At 47.2% G+C, this 27562-nt stretch overlaps 1 protein-coding gene across 3 annotated transcripts in view; it reads right to left on the bottom strand.

Moving 5' to 3' along the window:
* Positions 1-27562, bottom strand: part of SPTBN1 (spectrin beta, non-erythrocytic 1) — a 111117-nt gene that overhangs the window by 11963 nt on the left and 71592 nt on the right. For all 3 annotated transcript variants that reach the window (XM_033056310.2, XM_033056309.2, XM_033056308.2), the window contains exons 8-29: positions 26700-26812; positions 25913-26100; positions 24560-24677; positions 23154-23312; positions 22277-22579; positions 21417-21570; positions 19893-20763; positions 19620-19754; positions 18265-19021; positions 17845-18047; positions 13115-13205; positions 9362-9508; positions 7763-8026; positions 7293-7517; positions 7066-7155; positions 6571-6849; positions 5392-5522; positions 3926-4130; positions 3463-3837; positions 1584-1828; positions 1149-1287; positions 200-284 (exon numbers count right to left, since the gene is read on the bottom strand). In XM_033056310.2, the coding sequence (XP_032912201.1) occupies positions 200-284; positions 1149-1287; positions 1584-1828; positions 3463-3837; positions 3926-4130; positions 5392-5522; positions 6571-6849; positions 7066-7155; positions 7293-7517; positions 7763-8026; positions 9362-9508; positions 13115-13205; positions 17845-18047; positions 18265-19021; positions 19620-19754; positions 19893-20763; positions 21417-21570; positions 22277-22579; positions 23154-23312; positions 24560-24677; positions 25913-26100; positions 26700-26812 (5277 nt within the window). The remainder of the gene's footprint in view (positions 1-199; positions 285-1148; positions 1288-1583; positions 1829-3462; positions 3838-3925; positions 4131-5391; positions 5523-6570; positions 6850-7065; positions 7156-7292; positions 7518-7762; positions 8027-9361; positions 9509-13114; positions 13206-17844; positions 18048-18264; positions 19022-19619; positions 19755-19892; positions 20764-21416; positions 21571-22276; positions 22580-23153; positions 23313-24559; positions 24678-25912; positions 26101-26699; positions 26813-27562) is intronic.

Here is a 27562-nt window from a genome sequence, read left to right as displayed (position 1 = left end):
TTGGTGCAGGTTTCTTGGTTTCAAATTCTTCATTATTTGACAACCAACAGGAGTGAACCTTGCACTATTCCAGCACAAACACACTTCCAAGCACTGGAACACAAAAGTGAGGAGCTGCAGGTTTTTTCAATGCTCAGAAAGGCACAATGAAGAAAGTTAGACATGGCCCAGCCCAAAAGAAATCCAAGGGTGTCCTTACTCAGTCTCAGCCACTCCCATCTGTCTTCCCATTTGTCAATCATTTCTTTTCTCTTTTCTGTCAGCTGCAGGAGCTTTTCCTTGATCTGGATGGAGAGCAGAGAGCAGGGCTGTTACACAAACACCAGGCAGCAGCTCCCCCCAACCCTGCACTGACAGACACTGCATGAGTTCCTCAGGAAGTGACTTCACTGAGCAAACAACAGCTGGTTTTCTCTTCCAAGTATAAATAAATGTGACATTTCCATTAAAATATCACATTTGCATAGGCATTCAGTGTCTGTGAAAAGCTACAGCACCCAGAGTATTCGATAAAAGGGTGTAATGGACAAACAAATGTAAATAGTGCAATCAGGCACTGAATCTTCTGCCCTTTTCCATCAAATAATGCAGAATGTGCTGCTCAGGATTGTTCTGCTCAGCAGAAGCACTCCCCTTCCTGACAGGGAAGTGCCTCACAATGTTTGGTTATTCTCCCTTCCTCAAAGGGAGGCAGGAGAACCAAGGGCTAAGCCTCTATCCTCTGGCCTAGGCATCTCAGAAAATAAATCAAGGCTTTAGGGAGTTGGGTATGGTTCTTTAAATATTTCCAGAATTTAGTCAATACTACAAACATTTTCATTGCCCTAGCAGCCTCTGCACACATTCCATTTCCCCTGCAGGAAGTTCAGGCTGTCTCACAGCTCAAGGAGCTCTGCCCTTGCTGGAGGAAGACACCTTCCCACCCCAGAGCCAGTCTCTGCAGAATGGAATGCAGCAGCTTCTTTGCATTTTCTGGGCTGAAAATGACACTTTAAATCTCGATGTCACCTCTGTTACCCACCACGAATTGCTGGAGTGAAGTTATACCCTGATTTCCCAACACACAGAAGTGCTGGGTGACACAGGGCAGGTTTGTCCCTCAGAGAGAAGCCCCAGGAGCCCCTGGCTGTCTGCAGGGAGCACAGTACCTCCTCAGAAGCGTAGTGTTTCCTGGCCAGCAGAGACTTGCCAAGCTCAATGCACGTAGTGAAGCTGTCATTTCGGGCATCGATTTCTGCTTTGATCCCCTGGTGATTGTTCATGAGGAGTTCCACAGATGAAACATCCCTAAAATGATCACAAACACAGATTTCAGATTTCACAGCTATGTTTGAACACTGGCCCACAACTCAGTGAGGAAAGAATGGATTCCTACATTGTAGTTCAGAGATCAAATGAGCCCGGTGTGAGACCAGATCTCTTTGGGTCCAATTTTCCATGGCAATTATTTCAGCAGCCACCCACACGAGCAAGTGGCTGCAGCAGCAGGCTCTGAAGGGCACTGTCAGTGATACTGAGCCCCAGATGTTGCTCAGGTGAGCTGCAGCCCCTCCTTTGGGTGCAGAAGGGGTGCCTTGCATTACCTTGGCTTTTCCTGGGCCTCTATCTGCCGGATAACGTCTTCCATCCAGAGCATGAGATCCCGAACCATGCTGAAGAAGCGGAATTTGTCTCCTGTGTCCACCAGCCTCACCCTGCGGCCCTCACAGGCATCCAGCAGTGCCTTCCATGCCTCTAGCACCTCGTTTTCCCTCTTCTGGATGTCATCAGCCTTGTCCCCAGCGTAGGCAGCCTGGAGGCGCGCTGCATCCTCCTGCAGCTGCCGCACCTGCAGCGGTTTGGGAGAGACAGAGCCAGCAGTGGGTTTGTGACTCCTGAGTCACAAGCACAGGGACATTTCTCTGCCAATTCACCGCTTGAGGGCTTTCTAAAGTCACTGCAAATGGATTTGGTGTGCCCAGGCTAGAAAGGTCTGTGCTGTTAGTAAGGCAGTATTATCCCTCAGAGAACACCCCAGGGTCAAGCAAGGATTTGTCACTGCCTGAAGCCACTGCCAGACAAAGCCACAGTGCCAAAACAAAGGGACTGGTACACGCCATTTTCATCATCAAATTCCCCTCTTCTCCAACAAGTGACAAAGGCACCTGGGAACTGTAACCAAACCTCTATTGCAGCTGACAGAGGTTATTTTTCAAAAATGTAGATAATGACTTCAAAGAGAAGAAAATAAGAAAATATGGAAATGTTCAGAACCTTCTACTATTAGAAATCTTTTCCTTTCAAACACTGCCTTGGGATGGCAAATGCTAATTCCTGACTGTTTTCCATATTTTTCAAGCCAGGAAACATTCCATTAGCTTTTGTCTAATAATTAATTTTTTAAAAAATCAAATCAAATCAAACAGCCTTCTAGCTGCAGGCAGAGAGACCATGCCTCTCTCAAAATGATCCACCTCAGTGCTCTGGCTGTTTCACCCAGAAATTATTCTAAGTGCCTTCCCCCCAGCTCTGTGCTGTGATTACATATTCTTTCATTTAGGTCTTGATTATAATTACCTTTTTGAGAGACTGAGGTTGATGTTTTATGAATGTCTCCCATTTTCTGTATAAAATCTACAGCTTCTGAAAGTAAAACACTTGCAAATCGAATGCTTGCTCTATCTCCTTTGTTTTAGTGTAAATTGCAACATAACTGAGAATTGGCTGGCAGCTGGGCCATAAAAGCTCTTTCCTGGCATAAATACAGTCACTTGTAATTCCTCCATTCCTTAAGCAACTTGTTCTCTTCCCAAATTCTCCTTGTGGCAGCTGAATGTTGTATTTTGATTTAGAATCCCCCCTGTGCTGTATGAGCAGCTGCCACCTTCTACTTGGCACACCTTGGCTTCAAAAGATTCAGAATTAGATACAGTTTGGATGGTTTCAAAAATCTTGGCCTGAACTGTGGATTTTAAATCTCTTTTGCTCTTAGGAAGCACCAGGAAAGGCCATATTTAATTCAGAATGCCCAGGTTCACAACCAAGTCAGAAAGCCTCTGTGTAGGTCTTCAGAAAGGAAAAATAAACAGTGTCTGCCACAAAGAGTTTGATTGGGGCTTTTCAAAAACACAATAACTAAACTGACTAACCAAAATAAAACCAAGCCTCAAAAAGCCAACCATGCTTATACATTCCTTCACATTTTGTACTGTAAATCAATACAGAAGCTCTCTGCCTTTCCCATCTCTTCTTCAGCCAAGAACAGGAAATGGAATAACATCCAACAGTTGCCAACATGTTCAGAAGCCCGTGTACTTACAGATTGCTACTTTAGATAAGCAACCAAGTGCAACGTCAGAGCAGCAGACACAGATAAGGAAAGGATGCAGGTGAGGTTATTCCCACAAGCCCCACGGAGGGGCCAAGGGCAGCAGCAAACTCTGCAGCTCAGGCTCCCCCACCCCCAGTTCACCTGCCACACACCTGGGTGCCCAGGGCCTGGATATCGTGCTCAAACGTCGTGTGCATTCTCTGTAGTGTTTCCACTGTGTTTTGGTCTCTACCGAGCTCCTCGGGCAGCTTCTTATGCTTGTCTTGGATACGGCCCAAGATCTCCTTGGCATCGTGGTAGAATTTGTGCAGTTCGTAAGAGGCCGCGAGGATCTGCGTTCTCGTGTCAATGAGCTCCAGCAGGTCGGCCCAGGCCTCGTTGAGCCCGTCCTTCCACTCGGCGATGGTGGCGGCGTCCGAGTGGCCGGAGTTGATGAGTTCATCGGCCATGTGGTTCACGGTGTCCACGCGCTCCTGCCCGATGTTGCCGGTGTCGCGGGCGAACTCCCGGAAGCGCTCCTGCAGCATCTGAGGGCACACAGAGAGCCTCGTGCAGCCGTGGCTACGGAGAGCTGAGCGAGCCGAGCCACCCGCACGGGCCCCCGCAAGCACTCACCGTGACGTGCTCGTAGTCCTGGCCCAGCTCGTGGGAGCCTGCCACCACCTCCCTCTCCGCGATCCACTGCTCCAGGTCATCCACCTCGCGGTTGAGCTGGAACAGCCGGTGCCTCTCGTCCAGCTTGCCCCTCCTCTCCTCGGCGAGGTCCTTCAGGCCTGCGTAGAGCTTGTCCACCTTGGACTGGCGCATGCTGATGCGCTCGCTGGAAAACCAAACAGCACTGAGCCTGCACTGCCCTTGCAAGCACAACCAAAGGGGAAACTGCAGGCAATAAAAGTCACTCTGGGGATTTAATCCATGGAATGCATGCCTGCTGCAGGCAGGAATCTGACTTGGACATGCTGGACCAAGGTAGCAATAGCTGGGAAGCTTGTCTGTCCTGCACTGCAAACCCCTGGCTTTAGAGAGAGGAGCTGGAATCCAGCTCTCCATTTTCCTGGACAGATCACACCAGTCTTCTCCCAAAGCTACAGGTGGGATCTGAGCTGCCGAGGCAGGGAGCAGTTCCTTTTCAGGTAAACTCTGCAGCACTCATGGGTTTCTCACCCCTTAAAGCTCAGCATTTGCACAAGGGATGAATATTTCTACTTGCTGTATCTTTTGCCTGTATTTTATCTGAGCCACACAGTGCTGTCAGTGCCTTCCATCTGCCTTGTAAAGCTGCTGATGTTACTCCAGCACTCAGACAGTTCAGCCAGGAAATCTGCTCTCATCAGAAGTGATTGTGACCACAAGAGAGTGCTTTAGAGTTAAATAACAACCTGCCACCAGAGGCAGAGTGTGCCTGTCCTAGGCCAGTGCCACCTTCCAGCCTGTGCAGGCTGAGCAGTTAAATCCATCAGCCTCAGAGTGGAGTCAGCCTTGCAGCTGAAGCCAGTGGAGAATTCTGTCTGCTGAGCTACAGCTCTTACAGCAAAATGGTTCTTAAGCTGCCTGAGTTCTCCCCAGGGAAAGCCATTTACAAAAGATGAGATAAATCTACCAAAAGTAAGATGTTAATGTGCCCATGTTTCAAGCATCTGATTCCAGGTTCTGATTCTGCTAGAATCTCAAAGAGAAGAGGCAGATCTTGGGGAGCATTAATGACCTTCTCTGCTGGACATTAAAGTTGGTTGGAAGAGCAGATCTGGACCTTGGCCTGAGGACTGCTCTGCCTCTGTGAGGGTTCAGCAGTGCTGGCAGACCTGCCCTGCCACTGCAGCCTGCACAGGGGACACAGCAGACAGGTATTCCAGGTGTCTAGAACCACCAGGAATCAGCAGCTGCACATACTGACCCTGTCTCTGGCCAAATCAGGGTGGTCCAACAGACACCTTGGATTGAGTGAGGCTGAACTCCTCTTCCCCTCTATGGGATTCTGAGCTACTTACTCTCTGCTGTGGTGTTTGTGTGCCAGAACCACCCAAAGAAGGGACTGAATTACTAAAAGAACTCATGATCCCATTAAAAATGGCAGTTAATACCTTTCTGGGTGGTTATCTGCCACCAAAGTTCTGCTGGTCTTTGAAAGCTGGTGCACAGTTTCAGCATAATCTTCTACAGCTTGTTCCAAAATCTGGTGTTTCTTCAGCATGGACACTGCACTCTGTTCATCCTATAAAGGGGACAGAAAATGACAGGAAGAATTACAAGGAGCTGCTCCCAAGTACAGCTTGAAGACAAGTCCTTCTGCCAATGGTGTAGAACAGTTGATGCCACAGTAAAACAATGAGTGAAAGAGATAATGTGTCAGCCCCTCTGGGGTGCAGAACAGAATTACGTTAGCTGGGCATTGAGCATGTTGAGTTTCCTCCTCTGGGAAGCTTTTTATGTGTTTCCACAGCACTGGGGCAGGGCTCAGAAACGTGGAACAGATTAAGACACACCACTTGTCAGGCATCTCAACAACAGCATGGGGCAAAGAAAAGAAATCCTACACAGTCTATGCCAACGGATTGTCCACCAAAGTGTCTGGAGAAGTTCCAATCAAAACATTTTATGCTCTGTTACAGCTAAGAAAAACAGCCCCCTAATCTCAGTGTTAACTGATATTGCTAATAAATCTTTCCAATACAATATTTTGCGTAGTGAGCTATCTGCAATGGATAAAAAAGGAAACAAGCCATTTTTAAGTGGAGCCTGAACACCTGTGGAATGTGTTCTCCTGATACAAAGCTGAGCTTTATTTCACCAGGGCAGGAAACGTGGTGCATTAATGTCGATAACAAGCTCCTTGGAAAACAGGAGTTGACATTCTCTTTGGTATGGTCTGAAGCTGGAGTCAAAGCTGGTGGTCACTGGGAGTCAAGGCTGGGGACAATGGTAGCAGCTGCCTGACCACCAGGCCCCGTTTCACAGCCGGGTGCTTTGTGCTATCATTCAAAACTAGCAGAAAACTGGAGTTAACTGGACCATGCTGGCAATCCTGACCTTGCAGTGAAGGCAGGCACAGAGTTGCTTCCCTGGTTCTGTAGAGCACAGCCTATCCTGCACACTCTCAGAGATGTCAGAACAGACAGAAGCTCTACATGATCACTTGAGGCTTCAGCAGGAAGTTAAATTTGCTTATGTCACCATTCCACAGCGCCACATTAAATTATGTCACCTGCCTCCCTCCAGCAGAGCAATTAGGGCCAAAGTAGTGTCACTGAGGAGCTGCTCACCTTGGCTTTCTCTTCTGACATCATGTAGAGCTCCTGCTCACTCATCCAGGCCTCGGCCTCGGCTGCATCGAAGTAATACTGCTGAGCCCTGTGAGACTCCTCCAGGCGCTTGTGGCGCTTCTCCGTCTCCTCGATGAGGAGGCTCCACAGCTGCTTCAGGTCTGCAAGTCTCTGCTGAATGACCTCAGCATTGGGGCTGCTCTCTGTGATAATGTTCTGACTCCTCTCAAAAATGTCATCAATACGAGGCTGGTGGCCCTGGATTTCCTTCTGAAGGGTCTGCATGGGAGAAAACTGACTGATGAGACAATGCACAAATGAAAAGGGAATACAAGTCAGGGAGGCACCAAAACACACACCATCAGCTCATGTGCACAACTTGGGGCTGTGTGGTCACACCACAGCACCCATTGTTTTACCCCAAACATTTCCTTCCCAAATTAGTCAGCACTAAGGACAAACAGCAGGTATGGAGCTCTAGCAGCACCTACTTACCTGATTTTTCTTTATTAGCAACTGCACAGTCTGGAGGTTGTGTCCATGATCAGTAGATGTAGCTATGGGCATCCTCTCTCCGACCCACAACTGAAAGAGAGAGGAGTACACACGATTTGAATCAACCCCAGACACAGTTGGGGCAGCAGAGAGAGGCTGGTGCACACAAGCTGCAGCATTCCAACATTTTCTTGTTAGCTGGGGAATGGGATTTCTTTGATACTCACAATCTCATCTTCCACATCGCGGTTGAACTGGTGGATCTCTTTGGAGGCCAGCAGGTTGGCCTTTCTCTCATTCAAAGGCTCCAGCAGCTCCAAGAATTTCTTTTCTACAGTAAGGCGTTTGCCATCCACTTCATCTGTGCTCTTGCCCTCTTGGCTCAAAGCCCTTGCCTGGCTTTGCAGCTCCTCTATCTCCTTCTTACGGACATCCATTTGATTCTCCAGCATCTAAACAGAAACATAGCAAAAAGGTGCTGAAAACTGGCATGGAAGCTGTTCATACAGATGCTGGTCAGTGAGGATTTACCATGTTAATAATTATTGTCTCATTTGTTGCTGGATCAATTTCTTGTTCTTCTTAAAGATACATGAAAGAATAGGAAGAAAGAAGAGCAGTTTTTTTCTAAACTGAAAGCCTGCCCTGCCTGTTCCTTTGAGTGCTGCCTGCCCACTGCACCCCATGCTCTGTTTACCTGCTGCTTCTTCAACAGGATGTTGACGCTGGTGAGATCCTTTCCGTAGTCATCCGACTGGATTTGGCTCTCCAGACCATTCAGCCACTTATCCAGGTCTGCACAGCTCTGGGTGAAAAGCTCTGCCTTGTTTGCGTCGAAGAGACGCTGAGCCTTGGTCTGGGTGGTGGATTCCAGCTCGTCCCACATTTGGTGGAGACCTGTCAGCTTCTCCTTCACCACGGCCTCAGTCTCTGGCTTCTCTGCAATGAGCTGCATTCCCTCCTGCAAGGAAAGAGCAGCCCAATGGTACCTCCTCAGGAGCACTCCCAGCCCGTTAGGGCAATTATCCTGATTAATAAGCACTCAGGATTCCTCATCTGCTGGCAGCATCAGCCACTCATTTTCTATCTCCAATTATCCGGTGACTCCTTCCAGAACATCAGCTCCCAGGTCTCTCTGCTGCCTGGAAGAGGGTTTTTTAGCAATGGGAAGGTCAAGCAACGCCTTTTTCCCTTCTCCACTGCACGTGTTCCCCAAAGGGAGCTCCTGGGGCCATGGCTCAGGCAGGGTGCAGCAGGGAGCTGGAGTGCACACACTGCCTCTCCTGAGGCCCAGCTCCTGGGGGCCACATCACCAGAGAGCCATGAACACACAGCACAGTGCTGGCAAATACTGTCTTTATTCTGCTTACTCCTATCTATCTCTTCAGCTGGGTGCAGATGGGAATGCTGCCCCAAGCCAGCACATTCCATATGGATGTTAATCCAGGGACTGTCACAACTCTGTACACAACCCTGGTCCTTTGCTGCAATCTGATTTCTCAGAGCCAAAGGAGAAGGATGTATTAGCATCACTAAAAAGGAACTTCCAGTACTAAGAGCAGCCTTCTAATTACACCATTAAAGGGTATTGCTATTTGTAGATCACAGAAAAGCCTCTAATGGGATATGGAGTGCCAAAGTGGGAGAGGAAATGAGCAATTAAGCTAACTTACACTGAACAGAAACCCACTGTCAGAGCTAAAGAGGAGACTCCTCAGTGCTCCAGAGCTGCACAGGAGAAATGAGGGGGGGAAGTACAGCTCATCACAGTGTATTAAGGCTTCAAAAAACTTGATACAAAGCTGTGAATCTTAATTAATCACAAAACTGGCTGTTCTTTACCTCATGCCCTACTTTTCATGGGGAAAGGCAGCTTGGTTATAGTTCTGAATGAATGAAAGCCAGCTTAGCAGCACAGGAGAATAAACTCAGCTATTCCCCATATTCTGTTATTTCCTGGGAAATGCTTGTACTTCATTAGCTCAAATCCCAACATTTGCCCCACTCACTCTTTGGGTATGAAATTTAGGCTGTGCCTTCCTTCTGGTAGATAGGAAAGACTAGACAAAATTAAACTGGCACCTTAGCCAATGTCTGAGTGAATGTCTTGGATAAAAGACTTTTAACATCAGTGAGGAATAAAACTGGTTGGATGGAGACACAGTGCATCAGAAATCTCCTTTGGCCTTGGCTGTGGGGTGATTTAAGGAGCAGTTCTGCAGAGGAGCAGATCCCATCTCTGTGCACAACCACCCTGGACAAAGATAAGGGCACTTTCCACGTGTTCTTTACTTACCTTCTCAATCTTCTCCAGCCACTCTTTGTTGGATGCAAGCTCTGCCATGAATGCCTGATGCTTCAGCCACTTGCTGTGCAGGTTCCTTGCCTCATCATAGGACATATCCTGGGCTGTGAGCATCTTCTCATTGATCCAGAGGGAGAGCTGCAAAGGAAAGTACATGGGGGTGTGAGGAAACATTCCTGGTGTGAAACAATGCCAAATGCCTCCAGATCAAGGATAAAGAGATGCCTCTACAGAAGAGTTGAGTGAGATGCAGAGACTGCTCTTACTCAGGGATTTACTCAGGGTCAGTCAAGGATCTGCCTCTTTAACAGTTCAATTCCAACATCCATCTTCAGTGCATAAATAACCCTTGATTCAAGCAGAAAGGAATCACCTCTGTGATAAACAAAATCAAACACACAGGTCTCACCCAGCTCATGTCCTACTGATTGGTCAGATGGTTTTGTGGAGGTTGTTAGAGATGGTTTTGTACCATTAATTCACAGCACATTTGTACCTTTTCCCCTCAGTCTTTTCTCTGTATAGGTTTACATAAGTAATTGGTTTATTTGTCCCATCTCCAGGAGTGTTTTGGTACTGAAGATTTTCCTTTTCCCATTATATAAAATCCAAGACTGTTTTCAGTCTGATTTTCAGCAAATACAAAGGCACTGGGGACAATTTCCATATCACCACTGGAGAAAACCAATACTTTAAGAGACAGTTGATTTGCCAAGTGCAAATGGAATGTGAAAATGATCCTAGCAGCCAAAATCACATTTCCTCCCAGGGTGAGTCTGACTGCTTCATCTATCCCTGAGGTGTGGATAAAAACCACACTCACAGGAATGTTTATAGAATTTGAAAAGGTCCATTTTCTGCATATTTAGAGCGGAAAATGTCAAAACAAATCTCAGTTTGGTTTCTAGAACAGCACTTGGGTGAGCAAGCAGCCCAAAAGGAAAAGGAACAGAGGCCTCTGCTGTGTGCTCAGGACACAGGGCAACAAATTCCATTGATCACTCATGAGCCTCTTTTCAACTGCCCCTTAACATTTCATTTGCCCCTTAAATGCACTCCTACCCAAAAAGGGAAAACTTATCAGAGCAATCAGAGAAACTCCTCATTGGATCTTCCCATCAAGTGCAAACAGAAAAATGCTCACGTGAGTGAAGAGCTCTGTAGGCAGAAGTGTGCATTAGAACAGGCTGCTGTGCTGCTGAACAGTCAAAGGCTACATGGAGATTAGGATATAACCCAGAATTAGTGGTTTTACTCCTGCCTGTCTGGGGAGGAGACAGCTGCTCTGCTCTGCAAATTGCACTGCTTGGCTTTCACTGTTTGCTTTTACTCAGCCACAGCATTAAGGCTTCTGGGGATTTAAAAGTGCTTCCCAAGGAGAGGCTGGATCATTCCTGTTACCAGCTGGAGAAAGGCAAGACAGGGACAACATGTGGTTCACAGCCAGGGCCTGTTGGGATAAACCCCTCAGAGCAAAGAAATGCAGAGAAAGTACTTAAGGGCTCACTGCTAAAATCTGTGTTTTGCAACCACTATAGGCTCTAAAAGTCAGTACCTTGAGTATGAAAGTAGAAAATAATACAGCTCCCGTAATTGCCTCAGAATGACACTTGGGGTATTTACTTCTCCAGAAGTAAAGGCCAGGAGAGGATGAGATTTTCTCCCACCCTTTGCACCTGTACACAGGCAGTGTACTCTGCAGTGCCAGCCCGGCAGGAAGGAAGGGAAATGCAGAGACAAACCCTTGTGAGCCTGGGGCACAGCAAGGCAAGGGGAAAGGGCTCTGAGTGCTGCTGCACTTCCCAGACTGCCAGTAGCCAAGCTGCCAGCCGTCCTGCAGGGAGGCTCCCATGGCAAATCCTGCCAGCACACTCTGGGACAGAAACTTCAGAGAGCAGAGCCTTGCCAGGAGCTTTCATCAAGTCCCTGGAGAAATGAGCTCAGACAGTGCTGGGACTTCCAAGCACTCCGAGGCAAGGTCAGCTGTAAACTCCTCGAAGGTGAGCTAAGAAAAACTAAATGGCAACACTTATCACATCTCCTCCACTCAGCGTTCTCTGCTGTCACTGTTTCATTCACTCAGCAAATGTATTTAACATTCATATTGGTGAGTGCAAGAAACAGAAGAGCATGCCCCAGGACTAACCCGTGAGAGTGTTTCTGACTCCTCACAACAAAATCTGCTGTTTTCCCTCACCTGGGACCCCAGAGCAGGGTTTGGCACTGCTGGGCTGCTGTGAGGAGGCTGATCCCACTGCTCTGGAGCGTCTGGCTCTGCAGGAAGGAGCGAGGGGCAGGAGGCCACACTCTCAAACACCTCAGCACGGGGTGACAGTGACAACGTGGCTGCCCTGGGAAGGGAGGGGCTGCAGAAAACATTCTGCCTTTCCTCAGCTTACACACAGATGGGAAACTGTCTCCAAGGCAGCAGCAGGCAGGAAGGCCAAAGGATCATTGTTGGGTGAAGTGGGGACTGGCTCCAAGCTGCTCCCTAACAATTCCCAGCTTCACAGGCAGTGCTGAGGAAAAAGCCAAGGGGGAGGTGTTGCCTTGGCTCCCTTCCACCCCACAGGACAGTGCTGCTCCATCACAAACCTCCCAGCCCAGTGGAGGTGTCAGCAGGCCCTGCCATAAATTCCAAGTTTTCTCAGGAAACAGCCCTTCAATTAGCACCAAAGCTAATGCCCTCTCAGAGAGGACTGGAGAAATCCCTGACATTTGGGTAATTGTGAGTTTGTCTGTGAACCGTGCAGTCGAGACATCCATGTTTTAGTGGCTGGAGAGAAACAAGGGAGAGGAAAGGCATTCAGGCAGCCAACACTGGAGCTTTTATGCTTTCCCTTTTCTTCCAGTGATATAGGGGGAAACCAGGTCCTAGGGAACACACCCACACTGACACTGAGGCCAGGAGAGCCCTGAGAGCCAGGGGATCTTTGTACCAGAGCTGTCACAGAGGAAGGAGAATAACAGCAGAATTTTTGCTAATCTGTCATGTTTTAACTACCAAGGAAGGAGCAATTGAAGGCAAACTCATGGAAAGGTTATGCAATGCTGGGAAACAGATTGAATCCAGGCAACCAAGCAGCAAATACCACTTGCCCAGTTTATGATCAAAACCTCACAAGCAAAGCTCTTTATTATCTGCCAGAACTCCATGAAATAATCTGAAAATTACTTGATTAATTCCTTGTGCTAGGAACAAGAGTATTCCAAATTTTAAAATGTTGTCTTCAGTGGAAACAGTCTATGTAAGTGACTAGAAAATCTGGAAAGAATTTCTTTTTTCAAATGTTATAATACTTAACAATTTTAAACACATGTAAACCATCAGGTAAATCACACATAAATGACACAGCTTAATCTTGCTCCTTTTTTATTCTTTACCTCCTATTCTTCTAATGTTTGCTGGGAATCACTTGAAGTCCCCTGCACCAGACCACATGCATCTGTACAGCTGTAGACAAAACTCTTAGTAAGTGCACTGCTAGTCCCACCACATTCCACATGGCTGTAATTTCTGTCACAGCAGAAAATCTTCACTGCTTTTGACAGTTTTCTATGTCTTTATGAGAAAAAAAGCAAACACCCTTTTTTGCAGTGGTATGGTCAGAGGCTTTTTTCATGTTTACTCCATGCTAAATACTACTGGATGACTGAGCATTCCAGTCCTCATAAAATATGGAGTAAGAATGCTCTCCTGCAGGATGCAGCTTTCAGCAATAAAAGTGAAAGGGCATGATTTACCTCTTGGCAATCCTGAAGGAACTTCTGGAGATCCCTGTTATCTTTCAGTCTCATCAGAAGCTCACTGGCTGCTTCACGGTTCTTCCTATGTCTGGTCAGGAAAAAAACAACCATAGAGAAAGGAAATGAAACAGGCATTTAATTAAAAACTGTCACCATTGGAGCCTCTTTGGACTACAGGTGCTGCTAAGTTTGTGGTGAGTGTCCTTTGCTGCCTTTGAAAGGACATTTTGGAGTGTGTAATCTAAAGGGCTCGCTGGAGTTCAGCATCTCCTTGTTTTTGTGACCTGTTAAATACACAGAGAACATTCTCAAGCCAGCAGGGTTGCACCACGTGTGATGGACAGAATTTGGCCCACTCATTTCAAGACCCCAGGAGCAGTTCAGGCTGTTTGCCAAAAAGCATAAGAAAGCTGCAGCTTGCAGCAGTGAGATGAGGCTGTGCCACTTGCAGGGTGCACCTGCTGGAATGCTCTTTGTACAAACCTTCAGCCCCTCCTTGTCCTGCTCCCAGCTCCCCAAGGCTGTGTTTAACCACCCCTGTGTGCTTCTGCACACAGAAGCTTTGTGCACTTGGAACATATTTTTCAGAGTGTTCAAGAGCAGCCAGAAGAGAAGGGAAGGTTAATCCAGAAGCCCTAATTTGATTCATCACTGTTTGCCCCTTGAGGGATTTGTCATGCTGGCAGTCCCAGAGGTTGTGGTGGGTCCTTCAAATGGAATGGGGCTGATTCCCAAGGGACCTCTGGGCATTTGTAAAAATGCTTCATTTGGAGCAGTTATCCCTGTCTTTCCATGCTTTCATTATTTATGAGGCAATTTACAAGGAAGAGACAGAGTAAAGAAGATAATTTTTATTTACTGCTCATTTGCTAGGCTTATTCCTCTTGCACTGTGCTGGAGTTTGAAGTGAAATATTGCTGCCATTTGTAATAAGATAAATATGGATTGAGAGTTGGAAATTATTTTAAAGGGTGGCAATTTATAAGATGAGCTCAGCACATGCTGGCAAAAGCTAAATAAATCCATGTTAGTGGAGATCTCCAGAGACTCATGATACCCCAGAAGCCCATAAATTACATGTTGATGACAACTGGATTATGACACCGTTTTTCCTGGTCTGCAGTAAGTTACCACAGCAAGCTCTCTGGCACCAGTTTAGTGACTTCAAAAACACTTGGAGATACATTTTCTGTAAAAGCAAAAGGTCTGTAGGCAGAGGAATAGGAGAAAACCCTTTACAGGGCTACAGTTTGCTTCTCTTTGGCCTCAAGAGCTGCCTCCAACCAACCAGGCAAGCAGCATCTCTATAGGTGCAGTCAAGAAAATGATTTCTAGATTGCATGGCAAGGAAGACACGTGGAACCATCAAAGCAAGAGCCTAGAGTCTGAGCCCAGGTGAGGCTGAAGTTCTGACAGAGGGAACACAAAGGAAAAGACACAAACTGTGCCTTAGGAAAAACCTCTCTAATGAGGCAAACATCCCTGGGTTTGATTCCACTCTTTCTTGGCTGGTTTTTATATGCCTGGGCAAACACACTGCATTACTCAGGCTGTTAAAATGAAGCAAAGAACTGCTTGGGTGATTTTATCAGGCTGATTTCAGAGATTACATTACAGACTCATGTACTCTGGAGAGGACACGAGTTATGAAGTTTAAAGGAGAACTTTCACGGTGCTTGAACAGATTTAAGATAAGTACAGAAGTTCTCATGTTGAGATAACCCAAATTTTAAAAAACTAATAAAAATATCTCCCATGGAGTGTTGGAAGTACTGAGTAGAAGGACTTTGAAGGAAACCATGCAGGGATATCAAACAGATGATGCCATAGCATAACAAATATGATCTTTGGTGCTTAGAGCTATGTAACTGTACAAGGCTGTTTTGTTCAAGATGACCTGGAGTGAGACTGGACAATGAGTTTTCTCTGAAGAACAGGGCTGAACCATAACAAAGTAGAAGCATTTTGAGGATGGGCACTGCTGGAACAGACAGGAATTCCTGTGTTTTCATCACCAGCTTTTTCATGGGAATAAAGGATTTTAAGTAGTTATTTAGTCTGTTCTCCTGCTCCAGACTAGCTGTACCTAAATATTATTAACTCCTTGTTCAAATATCCCTAAATTCCTTTAAAGAATTCACACTTAAGGTTGTCAATGATTGCTTCTAACTAGTTTGTGGAAGAAGAATAGTTTGCTCTGCAGGCTCCAGTTGCTTAGAATGGCTTTGAATTCCGTGTCACATATATGACTCACACCATAAGTGTAAGATGTGTTCAGCACAAGGAGGTGTCTGACACCAATTATTCCAGAATTTGCCCGGTGTCCCCAAGCTGACTCCCAGAGGCCCCTGAGAATGCTGACAGTGCTGAAAACTGACAAAACCACTTGTGGTTTAACTGTAAGCCTGTGGGTTTCAAAGCCTGTGCAGAAATAATAAATCTTACTCATGGTGTGAATGCAGCTGCCTGCTAGGAATCCTGAGATATATGAAAGGCAGTTTTAGCTTCTTTCACTGCTCCAGCAAACGAGGCACTCTCCCTTCTGAATGGGCAAGAACAAAACTTACTTCTGTTCTCTGTTGAGCAGAAAGTTGCACAAATACAAAAGTAGATGTAAAACAGGCTCAGATCTCAACTTGTGCCAGATCTGCCCCTCTCTTTAGACTAAATCTCCCTTGCAGAATCAGAGGCCATGAGCAGGCACATGGAGAGGGGCAGCTCCCCAACACTCTTCCAAGAGAAAATGGAGGAGAAAATGCTTCAGAGCAGCAGAAGTCACCCAAGCATGGAGAGCTGCCCAGGGAGACCAGCTTCTTCACCAGCTGGAAAAGTGATAGCTTGATGCAAACTCACCCTCTCCTTGCTCTCCCTTACTCCATGTCCTTGTGCCCATTCATTCTTGCTTGTGAACTGCACTACAAGGTTGTGCTGAAGTGTTCCTTCCCTATTGCACTTTGCCCCCTTGTGCCATCCCCACCGAGATGGGAACCATCCCCAGAGCAGGGCCAGCGGGGTCTCCTCAGGAACAGCTCGAGAGCACAACTGCAAAACCCACTCTGAACAATACCAGAAACTACAAAGAGCTCCCTGTGGGAAGTATGGAGCCACTGCACATATTTGTGCTTGTTTGTTTGGTTCTTTGTCAGACATCCAGGTGGAGCTCGGCTGGGAGAGCCACTTTTTGTGAAAGCAAAGAGGCTTCCTTTGCTACCCCTCCCAGTGCAGGCAGCCCCAAGGCTTTGTTCTGGAGCCTTATCAGCCCCCAGAGTAGGGGAGCAGTCACAGGGATTTCCTGGATAGCAGCACACAGGATGGTGTTTGCAGAAATAGCTCTGGGATTGAGGAAATGCTCAGTTCCAGTAGGAACTCCAGCACACGTCCCCTGGGCAGGACAGCAGGGACAGTGGGGCACAGAGGAGCAGCTGCACTGGGGTGACAGCACCAGAGCTCTGCAGAGCACACAGCACGTGGGCTGAAGCTGTGTCCCACTGCAGCCACTTCAGACAGGGCTGCAAGGTGCAGCTGGCCATTTGCTGTGATATCCTTGGATGCTTTCTTTTAACATTCCAAAAGCTGCAGAAAGAGGACACCCAACCAGAAGGCTGGGATTGAGCTCTCCTGCTTTCCTAATGGGAAAACTTAGAGGGCCCTTAGAGAGGGTAAATAAGGAAAATCACTCTCCTAATGTTCCCTTTGATTGCTTTCACATAATCTCCCCTTCCTGGCCTTTGCAGATCCTCTCTGGGATCTAGAGCCAAGCTGGTGAGAGAGAGAATGGAAACATGGGGTACCCTGGGGGTTCAACTGTCCTCAGCAGGCTCTGGAAACAGGAAGAGCTGCCTTTCCTGGAGCCATGAGGCTAAAGTGGGTGCACACACAGTGGGACGTCTCTGCCCAAACATTTTCTGATCTACTTCAGTGCAGTTTCTCCTTGGAGATGAAGGCACCTGGAGAACTCTGAGCTTACCAGCTGTGGGAGGATGCAAGTCTGATGGGAGAGTCATCAGTGACATTTCACAGCTCACTGCTGTGTTCTGACACTCACAGTGCCTTGAAAGACTCCACTGTTGTTCAAACCAAAAGCAAAAAGAACAACAGCCATCAAAACTGAACATTTGGGTTTCAAAGAAAAAGAAACTTTTAATGTTCTATAGCATCCCCAGAGAGAAAAAGCAAAGGACTTGTTCTGGGATGAAAGACACACTGTAGCAGTGCCTCCTAATCTGATCTCAGAGGGGCCAGACAAGCTGGAAGAGGCCATCAAAGTCGAGCGGGTGGGGTGGATGCAATGCCAATTACACCCTTGAAGAGCCGCATTCCTTCAACAGAGGAAGGACAGGAACACGTTACTGTAATTACACCAGCTTGGGGGCAGCAGAGGAAACTGAGACTTGTGGAACCAGACACAGCCAACTGCTACAGCTCCCAGCAGAGCATCAAGTCTGCTCACAGTCCAGGAACGACACAGCAACACTCCACAGCCAAATTCCGGGTAGGGAGCTCATTACCCACCAAGCCTCCAGAAAGTGGGAGAGGTATTGTTTAACTAAGGTTTGCCTGGCACATTCCTGAAACATGACAGTTTCTATTTTTCCATGAGACAAAAGAGTCTGGAGCAGACATTTTCTAAGCTGTTACTTTGCCTTTGAATCCTGGTAAAAAGGGCATCTCTCAGAGAACAGAATGAAAGGAGGAACAGCTACATTGTCCCATTGTTCTGCCCTTACCTGTCATCAATAGAGTCCACTTTCTCCTGGATTTTATCAGAGTTGATGTTCCCATCACTAACGAGCCTCCTGCCTGTCTCCACAACCGCATTGATCTTTTCTTCATTGGCATCCATGGTGGTCATGAAATCCTCCTGCTTTTTAATAGCAGCTTCTGCTCCTTCCAAGGTAGTTGGCATCTCTGTGTGCGCCAGAACATACTCCTGGGATTAAAGAAATCAGAGAGAAAATGGTTACACTCAGGCTGTGCTGCTGCTCCAACAACAGCCATCTCCCCAGAACAGTCTGAAGTAAAATACAATTAGAAAAGGGCAATTTGTCTGCTTGTGGCTCTCCTACCAATAGACTTGGTCTGTTAATTGCTTGCAGCACACAGTGCCAACCTGCAGAAATGAAGCCAGGTATATCTTGACCACTTGCCTGGTTATTAAGGAAAGCTTCTGCCTGCTTGGTGTCTCTGAGAAACAGCTGGTAGGCATGGGACTGGGAAAGGAGATTTTGCCTGTTCTCCCACATTTTGTGAAGCTCATTCCAGCCGGTGTCCAAAGCCTGCAGGCGCTGGCGTAGGAACATGTACTGAGCGTCAGTTTGCCCTTGTGTCACCATCTCACCCATGTCCCTCATCTTCTGATAATCTTCCTCGTAGTTGTTGATCTCATTCTTGATATTCTCGTGCTGAGTGAGCAGCTTCTCAGCCTCTGTCAGGGTGTTGGGCATATCTTTGGAGGCGATTGCAGTCTGTGTTCTGGAGAGCCAGGACTGGAAGTCATCCAGGTCTCTGAGGAACTGCTGCAGCTTGCTGGCCTCTCCCAGGGACTCCTCCCGGTTCTTCAGGGTGGTCTTCATTTCCTCCCACACATCATTGATCTCTGCGAGCCGGGAGAGGATGGCTTGTGCCTGGTCAGGGTGCTCTGATTCCAGCTTCTCTGCCTCCTTTTGCAGGTCACTGAGCTTGGCTTCGATGGCCACCAGGTCCCGTTCCATGCCCGTCAGCTTCCTCTGCAAGGCCATCACTCCAGCCAGGTCGTTACCCAGGTCTTGTGTGGATTCGATCACTTTGGTCTTTTCCCTGATCCAGGATTTGGTTTCATTACATTCAAGATGGTAGTTCTGGATACTCAGAGCAGAGAGCAGAGCATCCTTCTTCCTATCTACCAGTTCTCTGAACTGGCTCCACCTGAAATGTGTGAGGAGAGGAGAGCAGAGAAATTGAGATTTGTGGGAAAAGGATCTGGCAGCATTGCTGAGTGAGCAGCTGCTCTCACCAGCTTGGTAAACCCAGGACTCAGGGTTTTCTCAGTCCTTCCCACACCATCAGAATTTCTAGCAAAGCAATCATTAACCCAGATATGGTGTGTATTAGGATGTGACAAGTACCAGCATACTGAGTATAATTTTTCCTCAAGTGAAAAATTGGCAGTTACATCAACTTTTCACACTCCCTTGGCTTATTCTGAAGCTAAAAAATGAGGCAGTTTACACAAAACTACATTGATTTCTTTTTTATCATAGTAATTATTACAGTCAATTTCCAGCTCTCAAAACAAGGTACTGACACATTCAAGGCCTGATTAAGTCAAGAGCAAAACTCCATCTGATAATCAAGTATTTGAAAGGCACAACTCTTTCCCTTTGAAGCTTTAAAGGCCTACCTTGAAGATACTTCAGGTAACAGCATCAGAATATCTTAAAAAAGCCTACTTAAGAAAAACAAATGACCCCACCATACTTGTTCCAGCTGGTGTGATGTTCCTGAGCACGAGGCTTTCGCTTACCTTGTGTTGAGTTTATCTTGCTGTGCTTTGATCTTCTCCCCGGGGTGGCCGCTGTGCATCAGCTGCCTGGCAATCTGGTTCACCACGGCCACACGGGATGCCTGGTTGTTCATTTCTGGCTCCAAGCTTTCAAACCTGGAGTGGGGGAAAACAAACAAACACAAGATCCCCCAGGCATTAGAGAATCTGAGCCACAGGCAAGTTGAGAAAGGTAGCTGGGGTAAAACACTTCCACCCAGTATTCCCCAAACTTCCTGGAGAAGGCACTCTCACCTGTGTTGGATCACTTCCAGGTCCTCCAGCTTCTCTGGAATCTGCATATTATTCAGCCACTTCTCCTTTTCATCGATCCAAAGCTCACAAGCATCTGCCTCACTGAACATCTTATAGAGAGCGAGGGTATCCTGCAGGGCCTGCTTGCGCAGCCGGGTCAGCTCAGCCACCTCTTTGTACCTCTCCTCGATGCCCGACAGCCTGCCCTGCACGTCTGGAGACTCGGCGTGCTCCTGCGGCAGCGCCTTGGCCTGCTCGTGAAGGGAGTCGATGGTGGGCCGGTAGCTCGCGATCTCTTCGGCCACGTCTTTGTGTTTCTTCACCAAGGACTGAGTGGAATATTCATCGTGGCCGACATCGTTGCTGGAGACAATCTTGAGGATGTCCAACATCCACGCGTCGATATCGTCAGCGTCAGCCTGGAACTGGTGGAGGAGAGAGGCTTCCTCCAGCCGCTTCTTCCTAATGGCAGATAACTGCTCCAGGTTAGCCCACTGCTCCCGGATATCCTTAATTCTTTCTCTGATCTTCTCAGACCCGAAATGCTCTTCCGCGATCATGTCTTCACCTTCTTTTATCGCCTGCTGAAAGTGGCCGCTGCGGCCGCTCATCTCGTCCTCAAACGCCTTGTGCTTGCTCAAGAGTCGGACCACACTGGTGAGGTCCTTGCCGTAGTCATCAGATGACAGGATCTGCTCCTTCTCCCTGATCCAGCCTTCCTCTTCAGCCATTTCCCAGAAGAATTTCCAGAGGCGCCGGGATTCCTCGAGGCGCGCGCGGCGCTCGGCCGCGAGCTGGCAGAGCTCCTGGTAGCAGAACTCCATGTGAGCCACGCGGTCCCTGATCACCTGCGGGTCGCAGGGCTTGTAACCTGCTCGGACAGAGAAGCTGTGTTACCACCTGGGCTCGCCCACCGCACCCACAGCCGGGGCACACGCAGAGCTCTGAGTCCCTGCGTGTTCAGCTTCACGTGAAAGAATCCATAGTGAGTCTAAGAAAGTGAGTGGGGAGTGGTCAAGCTCTACCACACAATAACACAGATCAGAAAATACTATTTCTTCCAAAAGACAAAAAAAAAAATAGGAAAGATATTCATGACTGTTTCCAGTTGGACAAAATTCACTGAATTCAGATTTATACACAGCTGCACAAAATGGATTTCATTTACTCCAGTTAACAACACTGGGTTCTAGGGCATTGCTTCCTTTTTGGATAAGTCAGGACACCATCAGACTGGGTCCAACGAGCTGTGTAAATGCCTGCATTGGGAACACAGCATGGGGAACCACAGTGACCGCTACAAAGCCAGGCGGCTGCTGGTGAGGAGCGTGACAGGCAAGGCACAATGTCACACTCAATTCCTGAGCAGCTCCTGGACAAATGAATCATTGACACACTGAGTACAGAAGGAACAAATGGAGCTGGAGTCTCTCATTCTGGTGGGGAATTCAGCTAACCTATCTGAGTCTCACAGATAACCTCACAGGTAATTAAGACAAAAGAGGTGTGTTGGGTGCTGGGTACCTTCTCCATCGGTGGCAAACTTCTGAGCTGAGGCATTGACCCCTCTCACTCTCTCAGCCTGAATAGCAATGTCAGCTTCCACCAGAGCGTGTTTCTGCAGCAGGTCTTCAACTCCCAACAAATGTTTGCCGTAGTCTTGGGACAGCAAAAGCACCTGAACAAAAGGAGAAAGAGTCAAACGGGCTGGAGGCCATTTGGCCATTTATCTGTTGATACTCCAAGCCCATAAGGACAGAAATTCCAAATGGAGGGACATGGCTGATACAAATTTGAGCCAGTATTTTTGAAATCACAGACAATCATGAAGGACTTGACTGGTCTTTAATGAATTTTCAGTCTAGGATGCTGAGAGGCTGACTTAGCTCAGCAGGGCCAAGGAGCAGCACTCAGCCCAGGAGCTGTGAGCTCCTGCTCACACAGAGCTTTCTGTCCTCCAACAGCATCCAAATTCTGCTGGCTGATGGACAAGTCATGGTCCTTTCCCTCCCCAGATCCCAGGAGAACAGACAGGAAGAAATTCAAGCTTTTTAAAGCACAGAGGTGAAGAGGTGACTTGCTCCCCACGTAAATCATGATGGAGAGAGATGATTTCATTCCCTTTCACCAAATCTGTCATCTTTACCCAGGCATTGTGACCAAAACTTCTGGGCTCTATGAGACAGACAGGAAGCTGGAAAGTAGCTTTTTATAGGAGTGGACTTGTTCTTTTTCCTTACTTGTTTTTAATCTTTAGTGTTAACAAATCATAGGGAATTCGTTCACTGCTGGGTCTGTCTACTAACCCAGAGGGGCAAAATGCATCTTAGAACTTGGCAGAAAAGGACACGCACACTCTGTGTTCTCCCAGCACTTCCACCCACCTTCATCTCGTCCATCCAGTCCATAATGTACAGCATTTCCTGGAAAATCTTCTGCAGCCCCAGGTTCATCTCCAGGCGCTGTCTGCGCGCCCGGAGCAGCTCCAGGAGATACTCCCAGAGGCGGATGACGTTGTCCTTCCTCGCGGTGATGCGCTTGATGTCGTGGTAGTTCTCGGTCTCCAGCTCCTTGGCCACCGCCACCACGGCCTGCACCCGCTCCTCGTACGCCGCGATGTCCGTCTCGATGGCCTCGTGCTTCTTCGTGGCGGCCTCCACTGCTGGGAGGTCAAAGCCAAAATTGTCCTGCAAAGACAGAGGCACTCCTTCAGGAATGGCTGCTGAGGAATAAAGTCTCACTGCTCAACCTCTGCTGTCGTTTCTGACTTGGCAAAACACACTTGTGAGCAAATCTGGGACCTCAAAATGCTCCCAAGAGTCTCCTTTCATAAAATAAGAGGTGCCTCTGATAATAAAGAGCCACTGATAAAATCAGAGATATTATTCACTGTCTCTGGGGGAAGAATCACGTGGCCATCAGGATTAGGCTGGGGCTAATATCATCATCTCTAATATCAATCAATAAAATTAACTCCTGGGCTAATTTCACTGAACTCCCCAAAATATTCAGATAAGGAAAATCTTGACTGTGGAAAGTTGTTTCCTCATCACAGGCTGGTAGGTTCAAGGAAGGGAATCCCAAATGTAATAACAGTACATACACATACAGAGTAACTAAATACAATAAATAAATATACACATACATAGATGCAGCAAAATATGAGGCACAAGGAAGAAAATGTTCTCCTTGCAAGAACTGCATCCTGTAATTAGTCATGGGAACCATTTTAGCCACCCAGACAATTTCAGAGAGCAGCACCTGAGAAACGAGACGTTGATTTTCGCTCAGCCAAGTTTCTCTCATAGCTGCCTTGCGATCGAATCTCCGTGCGAGTTGTTCCAGTTTCTCTTGTCTGATGAGCTCATTTCGCAGTGCCAGTTCTCTTTCATGTTCAGCTTTTTCCAGTCTTTCCCAGGCCTGAAGACGTGGAGGGAAAACACAAGGTTTCTAAACAACACATTCTTACAAGATTATGATAAACCCCATCTCCTTTGCATGAAATCAGGGCTGAAGTCACTACAGGCAACTTTCACTGGTTCAATTATTTATAAGCCCATAAATCCAGTTTGCACTGGCTGGCCCTACACCTTGTTTGCTAATATAAACACATGACTTCAAATCTGTTCTCAATTTAGTCAGTTGTTTATCTCAGATGCATTTTCTCTCGTCCTTTCTTACCCCCCTTCCCAACAAAGCCTAAGGAAACCACCTGGATTGAATGTGTAAGAAAGTGTTTGTTTAAAAAAATAAAATCTCCTGAGTGCTACTCCCAAACAAGCAGATTCTATCTTCCTCCTTTAGGAAATGGGAATTAGAGATTCATGGCCTCTCACCTCCAAGATCAACATACAATTGTTGTTCTTTATTATACTTTGGAAAAGAAAACAACTGCAGAATTCGGTTATTTCTGGTGCTTACAAGTCCTTTTTTCCCCCAAGCCAGAAGTTATACATATGCATGACGACAATATTACAAAAATCAGAAGTCTTAGAAGCATGTTGGAAGTCAGCTAATCACCTTTCAGATGTTCTTACAGACAACAAAAACACTCTCAATTTGACACAAACTAAATCTAAATCCAAGCAGATGTGGAACTGCCCGGAACACAACTATTCTGGGCATTCCTCCTGCTAGCAGGAGAGCTGAGCAGTGTGCTGCTCCCTGGGATGAGGCCACAGACACCCACAACAGCTGCTCTGGGAATGCCAAGCATGATCACACACAAAGGAGGAAGCTGCCAGGCTGAAGCTGTTTGTTATCCTCGAGAGAGCCTGTCAGCTCTGCTGTGCCCAGCCCTGCCCTGCCAGCTGCAGCAGCACAGAGCAGGCTGCAGGACCCCAGAGGGATGCACAGTGCCCAGGCAGGCACTGGGAGGTGAAGGGGAGGGCACAGCACCTACTGCCTTCTGTCCCTTCTGTCCAACAGCCAGCACCACGAGGGGCAAGGCAGAGCTGCAGCCCCGGCAGCAGAAGCTCCTACAGATGCTGAGGACACTCAGGGCCTGGCTCAGGGTAATAAATCTGAGCTACAGGAAAAGGTCACCCCACCTCACCCATCCCTTACAGCCCCCACACCAAGGCTGGAGATTACAAATGTTTTTCTGCCAATTTTCTGAGAGAAAACAGCACTATCCTGAGTCACAGGGGAGGAGCTGCTCAGTTTACCTTGTTAATGTCAGAGATGAGTTTGCCCTCCCTCGGCATGTACACTTTCTGATTGTTGGCTCTCATTTTGCTTTGGATGGTAAAAAGCAGCACTTCCAGGTTTCCTTTTTCTGTAAATCTAAACAAAATTTTGCAAGAGAATTGAGTTACAATCGAACTTTCATTACTGCTAAAGTATAATCATGGAATCATGTATTGAAAGAATGGGCAGGGCAGGGACATTTCCACTATCCCAGGCTGCTCCCAGCCCTGTCCCACCTGGTCTAGAACACTTCCAGGGATGGAGCAGTCACAGTTTCTCTGGGTAACCTGTGGCCAGGGCCTCCCCAGTCTCACAGGGAAGCACTTCCATGAAACACTGAATTTAGTTGACTACAATAAACTATAATAAAGTACTTGTTTAAAACGTTGACATGGTGAATGGTGCATTCACATAAACACCTCCATCTTGTGTGAAGCTGGGAGCAATGGAACTAGCCCACACTTCCCCTGGAGACAGCTGGGGCAGACAGCAAAAGCAACTTCACAGAAGTCAGCTGTCTGAATGTTTGGATTCAAACCCCTCAGGGGACAGGAAAAGGCTTTTTTTCAATTCCAGTACGTGCACTGTCCCAGTTTACATCATCAGCACAAGAAATGGAAGTTTTATTTAAAGCCCTCTGCAGTCAATAAACTCTTCCCACTGTTTTCCCTTTGTTGTATGCCTGGGAAATAAATAAACTCCATGGGCATTAGGGAATAGTCTGCAGTTTTAGAAGTCTGGATCCTGTGTAATGTGTCGGGTTGTGAGTATTATCCATTAGAACTCGGATTAGACAAAAAATAATAAACAGATTTGATATCACGATGCTAAAAGAGGCTTTCCAGTAATAAGTTGCCCAGTTTTGCTTGTATCAGTTTGAGTAAGCAGAGCTGTTTGACAAAGCCAGACACTCTTCCTTTTCATGTTGGATAAGCAGTAGGGATCTTTTAATAGCAGCATTTTGGTACTATCCACTGCTATTAAAAGCACGAGTGGTGACATTACTGTACTACCACGGTATGCTAACACCACTCATATGATAAGACAGGCATCCCAGGGCAGGGACAGCTTCCAGGACTCCCAGATCCTGTGGGAGACATGCTTTTCTCACTGCTGTTGTGATTATCTGCACACTGAACAGCACAAAGCAAACGGGCCCCAAGCAACATCAATGAGCACCAATCAGGAACATGAGAGCTGGGCTTGCTCAGGAAAATAAATTCTTAAGCCACAATTAAAATGACTTGGATGTGTTTGTTTTCTAAAAAAATCAATGAGTGACTAAGCCAACAAGACCACTGAGTGTTGTGTTAAGCAGAGACTGAACTCACTTGGGTGGTTTCTCCACTGTGCGGTAAGTGTTGAACGCCTGCAGCTGCTGCTGCACCCCAACCAGGGAGTTGGCAAATTTGCGATTGTTGAGGATGATAATGGTTTGCTCAATCCACTCCAGCAGGTCAGAAGCCAGGGACTCGTATTTTTCTATCATTTTCTCTGTTTCAATGGCATTGTCAAGCACCTGCAACAGCAGCACAACACACATGAGTCACAAGGGCAGTGCTCTTCAGTCATTTAAATCCAACAAGCCACATAAAAGAAACCGCTGGGAGACGAGCTGTGAATCAGAGTACTCACTGCTGGCATCCCTGAGCAATGAGAGCTTGGCATTTTTCTAAATTCCCAAAAATCCCACAGCAATAGAGGGGGCAGAGTCGAGGCTCACACAAGGATTCATGCTCAGTCTGCCAGCTGTAAGGATGGGGGCAATGTCGCTGAAGGACAGGGAATGACTGCACATGTTTTAAATGAGGGACTTTTCCAGAGGAGACAGAGGGCCCAGAGGGTGAGGAGCAGTTAATGAGAAAGGAAAAGTGATGCAATGATGCAAAATTAACAAGCAAAAATAAAACACCAGCCAAGTGTTTTCTAATGTGAGGCAGCTGGAAATTAACTACTCCTCATAGTCACATGGGAATATTTAACATTCAAAACATGTTCAAAAGCAAAAAAATAAAAACCACCAGAGAGTGGACTCTTAAAAAATCAACACCCAAGAGGAGAAAGAAAACCAGAAATGTTTCACTGCTTTGTAACAATATACAATTTGGACTTGCAGACCTTTCCAATACGCTTTCCTTCCACAGCCAAAGCCTTCATCTTGGAGAAGTAGTGGTAATATGTCACCACATAGGTGATGATTGACTTTTCATCAGGGTGATCAACACTGATATCTGCAAACCAAACAAGAGTTATCTCAGCATGCTGAGGCTGCAGGGGTTACACCAACAGAGCTCAGAGTGCACCAAGGATGAGTTTGGGAGTCAGAGATGGGTTCAGTGGCAGCTCATCCCCTAAGCTTGGTGTCCTAATAAAAAATAAATTGAGCAGCTTTGCACTGGTTCTGGCAGTAGTGTGAGCTGGGGCTAAAGCTTGGGGTCTTTGGGCTTTACAGCCAAGCCCCAGACTTTGTCACAGCTTGTGCACAGCCAAATAATTCCTCTGGTGTCTGTGGGAGTTGACAGAACTACTGTAAATTGACAACTTCAGTGCTGCATCAGCATTTGGAGAGAGGAATTCAAACCTGTGTCTGTCCAGGTGAATGTGAGAGATAGAGGTGGAAAACAAAACATTTCCTCTCCTGAAGCAATTCTGAGGCATGGAGCAAGAACAAACTTGCCCAAACACATCGCTCCTGCCCTGTGACACAAAGGCTCTTCCCCAGCACTGGGAGCACACACACTCCCAGAGATGCATGGGTTGAAGGTTCCCTACTCCTGGGCTTCTCTTCCTTCTCAGAAGGAAGCCCCTGACTGGAATGACTTTATGGACCCATGGCCAGGCCAATAGACTTGTCAGATGGCAGTAAATAAACACAGGATTAAGGGCTCTTGTGCTACTGCTGCTCAGTTTGCTGCTGGAGACATCTCACATTCTCCCCCTCCCTCTCTGCCTGTATCACCAGGTGAGTCAGCAGCATCCAG

The sequence above is a fragment of the Catharus ustulatus genome, chromosome 3, assembly GCF_009819885.2.
Source record: "Catharus ustulatus isolate bCatUst1 chromosome 3, bCatUst1.pri.v2, whole genome shotgun sequence".
NCBI classification, from domain to species: Eukaryota; Metazoa; Chordata; class Aves; order Passeriformes; family Turdidae; genus Catharus; species Catharus ustulatus.
This window is presented reverse-complemented; position numbering and strand designations above follow the sequence as displayed.